The 13,902-nt window shown below is 40.5% G+C and overlaps 1 protein-coding gene across 3 annotated transcripts in view; it reads right to left on the reverse strand.

The window, feature by feature from the left end:
• Window positions 1-11,835: 11,835 nt before the first annotated feature.
• Window positions 11,836-13,902, reverse strand: part of LOC133157197 (glutamate receptor 2) — a 27,605-nt gene continuing 25,538 nt past the window's right edge. For 2 of the 3 annotated variants that reach the window (XM_061283565.1, XM_061283571.1), the window contains 2 exons: window positions 13,593-13,727; window positions 11,836-12,295 (listed from right to left, as the gene is read on the reverse strand). In XM_061283565.1, the coding sequence (XP_061139549.1) occupies window positions 12,131-12,295; window positions 13,593-13,727 (300 nt within the window). In that variant the 3' untranslated portion in view covers window positions 11,836-12,130. Of the gene's footprint in view, window positions 12,296-13,336; window positions 13,728-13,902 lie in introns of those variants that run through there. The other variant, XM_061283562.1, reaches the window with a different exon arrangement.

The following is a 13,902-nucleotide window of genomic DNA, read 5'->3' on the forward strand; positions in this document are numbered from 1 at the left end:
ATCGTTATACTGGTGAGGGCTCATGTTTTAAGTGTGCGTTGATCTCAGTGAACAGGAAACTATGACTAATACCGTAATTTTCGGACTATAGGTCGCACCGGAGTATAAATCGCACCAGCCATAAAATGCCCAAAAAAGTGAAAAAAAACATATATATGTATATAAGTCGCTCCTGAGCATAAGTCGCCCCCCTACCCAAACTATGAAAAAAAACGTGACTTATAGTCCGAAAATTACGGTAGTGATTTTGTTTCGAGGTGCAACGATTAATCAAACAACAAATCGACTTTGGTGTTAAGTGATAATTGTTGATAATCAATCATATTGAGATTTTAATTTAAAATAGTCCAAATCCTTGGGATCACAGCCTCTCGACAGTATATATTCTCAGATTTCTATAAACTTTTTGTTGAATCAAAATAAAGCATTTTCAAAAATCCAACTTTACTTTGCCGAACAATGGCCAACATTTTTGCTAATTTTCGGGGACATTACGATGCAAACCAGTCACTGAATCTTACTTCATTTATCTTTGTGCATTTTCTGCATGGTCAATTTGAAATACTAAAAAAAAAAATCTCCTGTTTTTAATACTGGGCTAGAAATTAAAAAAATGTTAACCCGATTGACAAAATAATCAACAGATTAATTGATTATTGAAAAAAAAATCGTTAGTACTTTTGTCTTAATAGTAGACTTTTTGGAATATTTGTTCCTGGTTCAGGACGGCAGTGGTGAAGAATTTGGTGGTTTTGAGTTGGACCACTTTGAAATGTCTGGTTCTCATCCATCGCACTTTGTTCCTCCATGAAGCGTGCCGCAAATCTGGTTTTCAACTTGATATACTTTGCATCCTTAGACTTAAATTTTGAGGGATTTGAGGACGGAGAGAGGTTTATTTTGGAAGCGGTTTCTTTGGCTTGATTGGCGTGGTTGTCTTCATCTCCTGTTTTTAGTCTTTTGGGGGGATTAAATGTGGCATCGTGGGACTTCTTGTGGACTCTTGTACTGGAGTTTCTCTCCTTCTGGTTTCTTTTTGTAGAAGTTCTTTGAAAGGTTGTAGAAGATTTTCTTTTGCTAGCATAAGATGTTTCCCTTTTGCAGTAGGACATCAACTCATAGCATGACTTTACCCTACAAGACAAAGGCGTACTTATGTTACAGGCTGGAAACCATCATTTGAAAGCATAACCTTTGCTTCAAAATGTATAATCCAGTCTCGACAGCAGTATTCCATTCGGCTACCAACGTACTCCTGGCTGGCATCCCGATGAGGCTTCAAGTGGCTCATGGTGACGAACTGATGTGCCAGGACCTGACATGGAGTCAGTCGCTGGGACGCGTTGAGGTGGAGCATTCCCTTGAGCACGTCCACAAACATTTGCTTGTCGTCTGCGTGCACATCTTTGTCAGCTGGGTACTTGGTGTCAAAAACCCAAGGCTGGAGCTGAAAGAAGCCGAAAAACAATCGTACGATTATTGGTAGTTCTTCTCTCTTTGTCCAGGTGCTGGAGGTTTATCGCGCAGTACTGGCGAGATCTTTGATTTTTATGACATACTTGCTGAAGGTGATTGAGGGAAGTCATCTTAATCTTTCGGGTGTCTCGTGCTACGAATCCTGTCTCTTGTTGGTAATATTCTGGAGTCTAGGAAGACATTTTTGTGGTTAGCCTTAACGTTTTCTTTAGCTTCTGACCTCCAAAATTCAAATGAAGTTGCCTTCAGTCTCCAAGAACTGGTTTTGTTGTCCCTAAGGAAAAAGTCCCCAGTCTTCTCTCCAGAAACCAGGATGTTCTCTGGAAACGGACCTTGAGTCTCCATAATGTACCGTATCTGAAGGCACAACACGGAGACCAAGATTAAGAAGAATTTCCTTGGGCTTGCTTTAGTGGGAAATATAATCTGGACATTTACAGTTTCATATTCCCTTCTGCCCGGGTACATGTGCGTGCCGATGTAGAGGAAAGTCGCCACGCAGCCGACAGACCACATGTCCGTGGTCTCGTTGTATGGAGCCCCCAGTAAGATCTCTGGAGACCTGTGAGGGGATGAATGCTCAATGAAATTCATCAAAATTCATGACCTCTAGATTTTATGGTCGCACTAGCCATCATCCAGTCTATCCTCTGCACCTCCATCACTGTCTGGTTTGGATCGACCACCAAACAAGACAAGCACAGTCTCCAACGGACAATATATAGGAAAAGATAATAGGGACCAACATCTCATCTATCCAAGACTTGTACCTGTCCAGGACCAGGAAACGTGCAAGTAACATCTCTGCAGACCCTTCTCACCCAGGTCACAGTCAAACTACTCCCAGCCGGACCGCGTTACAGTACGCCAAAACCAGCAGACACAGACACAGCTTTATCCCCCAGGATGTCACTCTGATGAGACTCAGAGACATCACTGTGCAATAACATCCAGCTCTCGCCACTTAAATGTTGTTCGTTGCCTGAATGTTGTCAGTCACTTAAATGTCGTGCAGAGGTTGAGATTAACCGGAGTCAAATTCCCTCTTTGGCATGCACAAACCTGGTCAATAAAACCGATTCAGATTCTGATGGTGGCCTTTTGCGTGGATTGGACTAAGCAAATGAAACTTACATTTAAAGTGATTTTTCTAAACAAGCCAGAAGTAAGTCAGAAACACCAAACCAGTACTCAACCAAGGCAAGATTTCCCTTTTGTTCTTAAACAAGATAGAGACGGCCGATTCGCAATCAGGTTTTCCAGGTTCTTACCGGTATTTGTGACTCTGACCGTTGGAGTTGGCTTTGGTGGCCGACGCGCCTTGGGCCAAGCCGAGGTCGCTGATTTTGATTCTGAACGGTTGCCGCTGGTGATCGATCAGCATGACATTGTCCGTCCTGATGTCAGCATGAATAATACGAGCGCGCTTCAAGTGGTCCAGTGCGCTAGCCAGCTGCAAGGTGAGAAGGAACAGTTTGTCAATAGTCTTTCTATCCTATCCAATTATCCAACATACCTGATGGAGCACCGGTCGAATCTCTTTCACTTGAAGATGTTTGAATTGTCGTTCCCTCATGAGGTCATAAAGACTCTTGTCAAGGTAGTCAAATTCGAGACAAATGTGGCCCATGTCGCTGAAGACGCGTTTCCACAGAACCAGATGTCTTTTAGAGTTGTGCATCATTTTGACTTTCTGCAGCGTGTCAATCTGCAGAATGGACATGAATCAAATGGAAAGTGTAGCATGGTGAAAACAACTTGCAACATCTTTTTGGTTGGTTGGGCGTTCTAATAAAAGCGCTTTCTTTTTTTCGTTTTATGCAGAATGATCTCTAATGTTCACAGCTGGTTCTTCTGGTACGAATCTCAAAAACAAACTGAATCTGACTCTACCTCAATCTTGGCTTGTTCTGCAAAGCTGCCTTGATTTCTAATCATCTTCACCGCCACCGTCTTGTGGCTGTCCATCTTGCGGCATTTGGCCACTTTCCCGAAGTTACCGCTGCTGAGCAACGATAGCACCTTGTAGCTGGTGGACGCCGAGTACAGCCGGGCACCGGGGACCAAGCGGTCGCCAAATATCCCGTACGAGTCCATTTCTGCTGCTTTACCTGCGCGCTTGTCTCGGTAGCTTATTCGTAAATGAAGAGATGCAACAAAAACGTGCGGCGGTGGTGAATACCTTTGAGGGTGCCATGATGCTGCGTGACATCACAATCACATAAGCGCACAGGTCATGGAATAGGTCATTTGACTGCGATGATGTCTACAAGCGGCATCATCTTGAAAGCTGTCGAGAACAAGTGGTGCAGAAAACCCATCAAGTGTCGTGCGGAATCGTTTTCACGATTACCTCGCTCACACGCTCCTGAAAAGCTCTTCAATAGTTCCGTACGGATGTGAAACTTTCTCACACAGAACTGAAATCCTCTCACACCATACAAAAATATGCTCATATAAGAATTATTATTGATCGAAATTCGGCCCGGGAATATTCGTCACATGCAGAAAAGGAGGTGGTTAGGTGGCACCCATGCTGACAGCGGCTATCTGGATTCTCGTGGGCCAATTCAGGATGGGGGAACTGCAGCTCAACCTCCTCGAAGACACTGTCAGGACAATTGATGGCTCCTTCAGCAGCTCTCTGCTCTGACATGGACATCCACTTTTTATTTCATTGATTTTCATGTTGTATCATTTGTGCCCTCTCTGCATCCATTTCAACCTGGTGATACTGAAAGGGGGATCCTTCCATCTGTGGTCCCTTCTCAAGGTTTCTCATTTTCCCCCGGTAGGGGTTTTTAAGTTTTTCCTTGCCCTTTTGGGAGCTTAAGATCAGGGGATGCTTTGAGAATAATTGTCAATTTCTGTCTATGTGAAGCCCTTTGAGACTGCTTGTGATTTAGGGCTATACAAATAAACTTGACTTGACTTGATTTGTTGATGTGAGAGACGATGTGCAATGTTACGACAATAATGTCACAACAGTGAACTAATAAAGGCGTATATCCTTTATTTTTTGAGTCTATATCATAATGTTCTTGGAAAAAGAACTTTTGTTGAACAGAAATATCTTATTTTCGCTCGGGGTTTAATTCACATCTAGGAGATTTTGAGCTTGTCTAAAGCGTTTTGATCATACTTTAGGCATTATCCCGAGTCTTTGACGAACATTATGCACCAAAACATGCCGTCTAATGCTCAGATTGTCAGTATTCTGCAGTATCCTTGCAGTTCCTTTGAAGGGAGATTTTAGCAAAAAAAAAAAAGAAAAGAAAGAAAAGCTGACTGCATTATTTATTCTAATATTCTTGGCAAGAGAGTGATGCAAAGAGCTTTATGCCTCCTTGCTGTACTTATCAATTAATGTATTTAAATCTACAACTTGAGAAGTTTTAAGGCCTAAATATCAGCTCCAGAGGAAGAAGTGTCTCAATCACAACTATTTCATGCAATGGATAGAAAAAGTCTACACACCCCTGTTTTCTTGAGCTGTAACTCGGGCAACTGGGCCTAGTCAAGGTGGAAGGAATTATGACTAGTTCAAAATAGCAGTCAGATTTACCGCAAACAAACAACTGTAGTATTTTTATTTGGGGTAAATCACATTTTGAAAAGCTTGATGATTGACCCAATTAAACCGGGCATGACACAGCTCAATGTCCAAATGGAATCCTGGAATGTCCCTAATGGGGCCTCCTGCTTTCAGCATTGTTGATCCCAAGCATATTTTCTTTTATTAATGTCAATTATTTAACAAAGCAATCTTTGCTTATTCACGATTCCTGTTCGTCCTTGCCTGGGTGTCAACCGGAGGTGCGGACATTGAGGTTAACGTGTGTCCCTCTCAAACAAACACGAGCCGAATAAAAGCAAACGCCTGGCCGGGTTTGGTGCACGGTGTTTGCGTATGCGACCATTTTGAACGCCTGATTAGCTTTGATGCACACATTGTTTGTCTACGATTGAGTGCCCCAGAAGGCAACCTGGCATATTTGCTTACTATGGCCTGAATACATTCAAAGTGTGTGTGTGTGTGTGTGTGTGTATATGTGCGTGAATGTATTCGTATACATATAAACTTTACTGGTTTTATTTAATTTTATTTTTTTAAATAACATTGTTTTTTTGTCATTTGAAACTTTAGAAACCAGAGGCTTCAAATATTCTTTAATAACTTCCCTTTCTTCCCAACCCTCTAAATATTTCACATCACAATTTATTTTTAATCTGCTGTCTGTCTGCAAATCAGAGTGATCCAGTTCCATATTGCGGCTTCTCCTGCTTTTTTTAATGACCACCATGACCACCATGTGGAAACTAAACAGGGATATTTGACATGAATAATTGTTCACATGTACACAGGGTAAAACTCAATGTTCGTTTTTTTTTCTTGCTTTCGTTTTGATTGGGTCACGATTGTTTCTGAGCTTGTAGTTAGCCTCGAGATGCCGTAGATATTTAAAAGGAGACATCCTCTGCATGTTTTATTTATAGTGGCTACGTATATAAAGTCTATACACGCTTCAAAATATAAACTTTTTGTGAGATAAATTCATAAGAGCAAGTTAAATAATTTTAAAATGATACAACATGAGGGCATATTGTTGCATAAGTGTAGACACCTTCATAACCAGGGATGTGACTGTGGTAAGAATAAATGAATGACATTCAAAGTCATGTTAAAAGGGAGTCAATATACTTCCGCTACCTTGGATTAACCCCAAATAAGATTCAGATAGTCAATCCAGTGGGCTTTCCCTGGCATCTTTCTAAACAAATACATTTAAAAATCCATTTCGTTCCGTTATACCTCATCATAATCATTGTATTTGGGGAAAGCCCAAAATCTGACAAACACCGAAATTCCAGAAAAAGGAAAAACCAATTGCCATATAAATGACCACGATATGAACATCTCGGATTTTATTGCCATAGAACCTTGCAAATGACAAAAATGAAGTTTGCCCATTCCATTCCTTAGTGGCTTAATTGGCGTCCACAAAAGGAGAAACATTACAAGCACGACAGCGTGTGAGTCAGTAAATATTTCAAGATTTCCCTCAGTAAAAAGTTAAATTATTAACACACATTACAACCACAATGGATATTTTTAGACAGGACTAAAAAGTTTGAAATATTAATATCATTCTCCAAAGCCGTCTGTCACGTAGTAAACAAAGAGACCTTTTAATTGAATGCAAAGCAGCAAGTTTGCCGGCAATGCGGCGGCCACGTGATGTCGGCCAAAACAGACTTGCATACTGACAAATTGTTCTGGGCTGCATGAGAAAAAATCCTGATAGTTGCCATTTTAGCTCAAATTTGTAACGTTTCATTATTCTATTTAATATAATGTGTATAATAGGAAATCAACCCAGGCACGGGGTGAACATGAATTGTAACAAGGATGTGCTAACAACCGTGCTCCACCATATTCTTTCATGTCCTGATGAATTCACATTTTATTCATTTAATTTGATTGTCATCACCAGAGCCAGCAAAGGAGAGGAATTCAATTGTTGCAGCCGCTCTTCATTTAATAATTGATTAAAGCGACGTCAACTTTGAGCGACTCCCTCACACCTCTTTCTTGTCTTTCAGTCTTTTAAGTGACTTCATATTGAGTAGCAGTGATACATTATTCCGTCAGATATGAGCTGCTTATTCAACGCTTTGTGCACAATGTTAGGAGCAAGCCGAGGCGATTTTGGACCAATCGCGTTTTTGAGTCACGGCCCTCAAAACCCAGCTAAACCAACTAGGCCTTTTTCACAATACAGTGGACCCGGAAATACGGGAGAAAACCGGGCCGGAAGGCAAATGGTGATTTCTTTTTTTTCTGAACCACACCGCCATCAACATCAAGGCCTGAGTGCACCGCATGAGAATGTCCCCGATCAATAAATAATGAGCGCTGTGCTTAGCGCGGTGGAGCCGTGGAGCGTGCTGTTAAGGTGAGTTAGGTATCAAGCTGCCTGGCGATGTGCCGCTTGAATCATGAATGACACAGAGGAAGTTCAAACCAGGAACAAGAACACGAGAACGCTGGAGTCACAATTGAGTGTTTGGGGCTAAATTGGGAGAATTCACACTGGAAATTACGGATTTAGATAAAGATTGGATCACGTGGTACAATTTACATTGGTGTTACATTTACGTTTCACGCCAATTCATTCAAGTCAGGTCATTTCAAAGGGTGTGCATACTTTTTCTTGCAACTTTTCCGTACACACTTAAGTGCTGTGCCACAGTCTGCTCGAGCAGACACAATTTAAGGGCGAGGTGTCGAGATGAAAAATGGACTCTGGACATAAATGATCTATGTATCTCTGCAGACATAAAGGTGCTTGGACGTGGCTGCCATGTTTGCCAATGAGATTGGTGAAGGCAGATGGCACCTGGACAGGGAGCCGATCCCATTTCCACCAGTTAACACCTCACATCTCTCATTTACACCATCAAGCTTTCATTAAGCTCCTTTCAGGAAGACGGAATATGATACAGGGATGTTTTAGTTTTGGACTGTTTTTTTGCGACACAGATGGCAACTGACTTGGACACGCCCACCCAACATCTGTTCCATCATTTGTCGCTCGCGATGCTGATGACTAATTTGAAAATAACATCATTAAGTTGGGCTCCAGCACAGTCACACCAAGGTGGGAAGTTTGATGGGCATGTCTATCGTGAGTATACTTTCAACAAATTTTTCTGTAAAATTAAAGTAAATTACTGGCAGCGGGGAGGCTGCTCATTTCCTTTTGTAATTGATTTTATTATTGTAATTCCATTACAGTATATTATCATCAGTGATGCGGTAATTTTCTACCACATTTATTGTAATTTGTTTAATTTTGATAATAAATGAATGTGTTTTGGATTAGAGTATGTATTGTGGGTAGGCAGAGGATAGTGGCAATCTTGCATAAACCAGCAAACTACTCATTCAGCTCCACAAAGTCAGTTTCACCTAGCAACATTTATGTGCGTTATCTCAACTGTGGAAACTGCTGCTTATGATTATTATTATAATTATCACCATTATTGATTGCATCCGTGACATTTCCGGAAGAAATGCCAGGCCTGAGCGCAGACGTCTGTCCGCGGGCAAAAGACAACACGACAACATCTCTCCATGCTCTGTTGTCATGGTGACATCCACTCGTTTCCGCTGTATTACATAATCTGCCTGCCAATGTTTTGTTCTCGCAGGCGCCTTTCAAATGTATGCAATATCCCGATTTGATCCATCCTTTTCTCTATCTAGAGGAAGCCGTTGCTATGACAACACAGACTCGGGATAACCGTTTCCTAGCATTTGCCGACTTGAAGACTGCCGCAGAACCACGTTGTTGTGATCGGTATTTCCGAACAAAACAATCCAACCATGTAACCAAGCATAATCATCTGTTTGGTTTCAACCGGTATCAGCGTGGTTAGATCGTAAGGGTGCCATGTGTGGAACGTCTTTTACAGAGAGATCTTCAACTTCACATCCCTAGTGTACTAGCTCTGATACTGCCTAAAAAATTGATGGGTTGAGCCCATCCTACCATTTTGTGTTTGAAGGACTGAAAACAGCAACCTCAGACTTATCTTATCTGTTGAAAAGATTCAGCCTGATTTTTGTTTTACACTTTCCTGCTCCGATCCTTCCTCAGAAGCTACAATTTTGTTGACTTTGGTAAAAGACTTTGAGAGTCCATATAAAAGGGGTCTGCGATACAACTCTTGCATTGGATCTCATCAGACTCCAGTTAAACCCGCAGCGTCACAGTCCTGCTGGAGTTGACTGATCGTGCGGGAGCGGAGATTAATTTTGTTTAATCATCCCCGGCCGAGCTAACGGCTCATAAGGACTCTTGATTACATGAAAGTGCCCGTGGCTGACTGGTGGAATGACGATGATGGTGTCCCTCCTGGGGGAGCTAACATCAATAAGTCATTTCCACACCAAACACTTCTCAGTTCAAAATCAGGCACCGCTAGTGAATTCCCCTTGAGTCTTTGGCTTTTACTCAATAAAAACATTAGCACAATTCTCACAAAATTTAAGGAGGTCACCCATTACTTAGCGGAATCTTCAAAAGATTTTATTAAGTCTCACGCGATTGACCTGTTTCATGATTTAGAGGAAAATCTCACAAGATTTTAGAAAGTCTTGTGAGATTTCACAAAAGTCATGAGATTGGTCAAAGTCCCATGTGATAAAGCTTACAGAATTTGAGGAAGTGATTTGAGAAAGTCTCATGCAATTTATTTAAAGTTTCACAAGAATTTAGGACGTCTCCACTAACAGTTGGTGATGAAGGGAATCCTCACAAGATTTGAGGAGACCTCACATGATTTAACAGCGCTCAAGAGTTTTGGGGAAAATCCAAATGATATTCACAAGATTTAAGAAAATCTTGTATGATTTCAAAAGTCTTACAAGATTTGAGTATGTCTCATTTGAGTTGGGGGAATTTGCACGTTCTAAGGAAGTCTTGTGTCATCTAGCATAATTCTCGCAAGATTGCTTGCTAAGATTTCATTATAACACAAGACTGCGTTATTTTTTATAAGTCTCATGCAATTCTGAAGGTGTATGATAAGATTGGATAAATTCTCATTTACGGAATCCTTGCAAGATTTGAGAAAGTCTCACCGGATTTTGAGAAAGCATCACAAGATTTGATATTTGAGTTCCTCTCAAAATTTGACAGTCTTAGTAATTTACCACAAGTCCTGCGAGGGTTCGTACTTAGTCTTGCAATGCTGCTTCAAAAAGTGGATGGCTAACATGTTTTCTTTATACCTTATTTCAAATAAACATGTATTGTGCAAATTTAGAGGCGGTTTCCCGGAAAACGTTTGAACTCCAAAATATTTTTTGATTTGACCTTGTTGCATCACAAACGAGACCCAACAAGTCACAAGACATCAGCCATTTTTTTCAAATTTATTTAAGAAAGAGTCCCAAAAATAAACAAGTTAGCACACATTCCATAATACAAAATGTCAGTGAGAATAGCCTGAATTTACGCCATATGGAACTTAGAAGCGACTACAAGTATATGCGTGTTATCTATTGTCAGAATACAAAAACAACAGCCATAGTAATAATAATGATAATAATAAGACAGATAATTACCCCATATGTATCATACACGGGGGCTCTTAACAGGTCATAAAAGCCATAAAGTGAGTCTTATGAATTTAGAAGTGCTTATTTTTAGAAAAACAACAAAACATTTTCTGACCTCTCCGTTAATTAATTAGCTTTGACACTATCATCAAAAGGGGGCTATGCTTTTTTTAAAAGTTCACCTTTTTATACAAAATATATGTTTATATGTATGTATATATATATATATATGTATACTGTATGTATGTGTATCTTTTTTCAGAAAATTTAAAACACCGTCACGACTTCTACGTTAAAATGTAAACGCTGTTGTGTGTGTGTGTTGTTTTCTTTGGACAGTAACGAAAAGAGAACAAAAGTCTTGTCACAACAGCGGCAAACGACATGCAGAAACCCCTGCTAGGTCGTCGGGTGGATGCAAAAATACAAACAAATACAACAAAAACAACCCCGAAAAAAAGGCTATTTATTTATCATTATTAGCAGTGTCATCACCACCGACTGTACATCTATAGTTTACAAAAAAGTCATTTACATTCACTGAAATGACAGTGAGTGATTATATTAAGACTCTATATTCATCATCTACTGGCACTAAGATTTGGCACCCGTCACTTATTTGGCATTTGGGCATTTTCCGCATGGTGAATACTGATGCCTTTTGAACGCCCTTTTCTACTGTTTTTTGTTGTTTTTGTATGTGTGTTTTTTTTTTATATATATATATATTTTGCATTCATGGCGTGTAAACAGGTTCACTTCCTCCTGAAAGCGCAACAAACGACCCTGGTCCTCGGCAGAAAAAAAATACAAACAGCGGGCAGAAGAAAAGAAAATCACCGAAGTTTAGAAACATGAGTGAAAACGAAGTGTCAAGCATTGACATATAGTTTGTATCGACACCAAATGTTAATGAATAAAATATACAGGAATTTAATTACATGATTACGATTGTTGTTTCCTATTTTTCCTTTCATCTCCACACACATGTTTAAATCCAGTCGGCGAGTTTCTTTAAAAGCTATTTTGTGAAAATACATAAAAATAGTTTCTTGTGGTCTATTTTCTTGGGCTTTTCTTAAGAAAAACTTCAAAGAACTATTTCACATTTCTTAAAACATGGATGTGCTTCCTGTTTGGGATGTGGCGGTGGCAACTGATTCACAAACACAAACACACACACACACACGCGCACACACAGTTCAAATGATTTGCGCGAAACGACTGTCAATCAATCCCTCGCTTTCACACATTTAGGAAGGGAAATAAAACTCCAAGATATTCCAGGATTGCCTTTTTTTTTTTTAAACATTGGGGGTAAATAGCGACCAAGAACCAAGTCTTTGCAATCTCTGACGTTCCCATTCAAGAAAAAAAGTGCCAAAACAGCGAGAGCAGGAAGTGTCAGGGATGGGGGGAGGTGGGGGGGGGGACAAACCTTTTGGAAGAAAAAAAGAACAAAAGCGCTCTTTTTTTTCTTTACTTTTTGAAACCATGGTAAGGCACTCGGAAGTTGGTCTGGGATCAGGACAGGTCTGTCAGGCTGACGTTGAGGCCCATGTCGGGCCTGACGTACGGGACGGCGTGGACGGCCTTCGGAAACTCCGGAGTCATCACCCGACCATTCTCCCCAGTGCTCCCGGTGACTGAAAGTCTCGCTTTGTTTCTCATGGCGTCTCCGAAAGTCATCTGCGGGTTGGGGAAGAGGGCAAAGGGAAGGGGGACATTCCCACAAACGGGAAAGTTAAGCAAGTTGTTCCCCAAGTGCTCCACTGTGAAATATTAATATTTATATATGGATAAATATGTATGGAGATGAGAACTAAAGGGTGCGTGTGGAGGGGGCAACACGACGCGAGGATGAGCATGTGCTTATGGTATGGGGGCTAGCATTAATTCAGTATGAAAATGATTTTTTACTAGGAGAGGCATTGACAAGCGTGGCCATCAACAGTCATACATGAGCATGGTCTCAAGGGAACTTAAATGCACAGACAACGTTCGAAGCAGAGTCAGCGCCATCACCTCAAAGGCAAAAAAAAGAAAGACAACTGAACAATTCCAACTAAATTTTTCACAAGTTGCACAATCTCGAATAGTATTCATTTTTTTAATGCTTTTTTTGGTTACTATTGTATCTACCTAGTTGGCGAGCTACCTGCCTACCAAGGTGGCTCCCAAAAATTCATGACAATCATAATCCAATTTAATTTAACTACAACAATACGATTCCCTTCAACAATGATATAATAATTCAAATTACGCTGCGATTCACTCCAATTGTGGCATGATATAATTTCACTCAACTAGAGTAATTTCAATTGCAAGATTGTTCATTCCAATTACAACAAGCTTCAGGTACCTTTGATAACCTAACTTCACTCCCCTGTGTGATATTCATCATGATTTGAATTAATATCTTTAACCATATTCCACCTTTTCCTAATAAAGTAACAATGTTTAACAACATATTACCATGTTTTCTTTCTCGCTCGATAAAATGACTGCTACATACTGTATGTGCAAATCTCTTCTTGAAGATTTCACAAAATTAATTATGCATTTCCTCCATATAGTGAAAACCTTTCTGTATTTCTCATTAGAAATATTCAAATTTCTCTGGCAATTGAAATGAATGTTTTTTTTTCCCCTTTTCAGCGTGGCACTGACACTCCTTGTTCCAAAGACGATCATTATGCTTTAACAAAAAGAGAGTGTGTGTGTGTGGCTGGCATGTCTTTCTCTCAGTAAATCATAATACATACGATCCTTTGGCCAACCTCTTCATTCACTAACACTGAAGGATGGAACGGAGGATGGAGCCAAAAAAGCGTGCAGTTTGGGGGAATTTATGAAAACCTCGTGTCCCTACCCCCTAAATTTTTACACTTTCGATCCCATATACGTTGTAACCTTCCTTATAAGTTGCAAAATTCTGTGAATTCTGCGAGGAAGTTGGGTTAATATTCTGTGCATTCTTTGCCACCTTCATTCGTTTGGCCTCGGCTCGGGACTTGTAACAGAACTCGATCAAGGCCACCAGCATGGCCAAGCCGAGTCCTCCGACCAGAATGTAGAAGACCCCAGCCACGTTGCTCAGGCTGAGGGCGCTGGTCTTCTCCTGCGAGTGGGATGCACACGACACAGCAGTGAGAGAAGAAATGACAGCGTCAAAAAAAAAAAAAATCCAAATGAAAGGACACAAAAACAACAGAACCACATACGAATGCACATTGAATCTTTCACTGTTTTGTTACAAGAACATCCAATAATCACAACAAAAAACAAGACAGAAA

This window comes from Syngnathus typhle, linkage group LG1 (genome assembly GCF_033458585.1).
Source record: "Syngnathus typhle isolate RoL2023-S1 ecotype Sweden linkage group LG1, RoL_Styp_1.0, whole genome shotgun sequence".
Lineage (NCBI taxonomy): Eukaryota > Metazoa > Chordata > Actinopteri > Syngnathiformes > Syngnathidae > Syngnathus > Syngnathus typhle.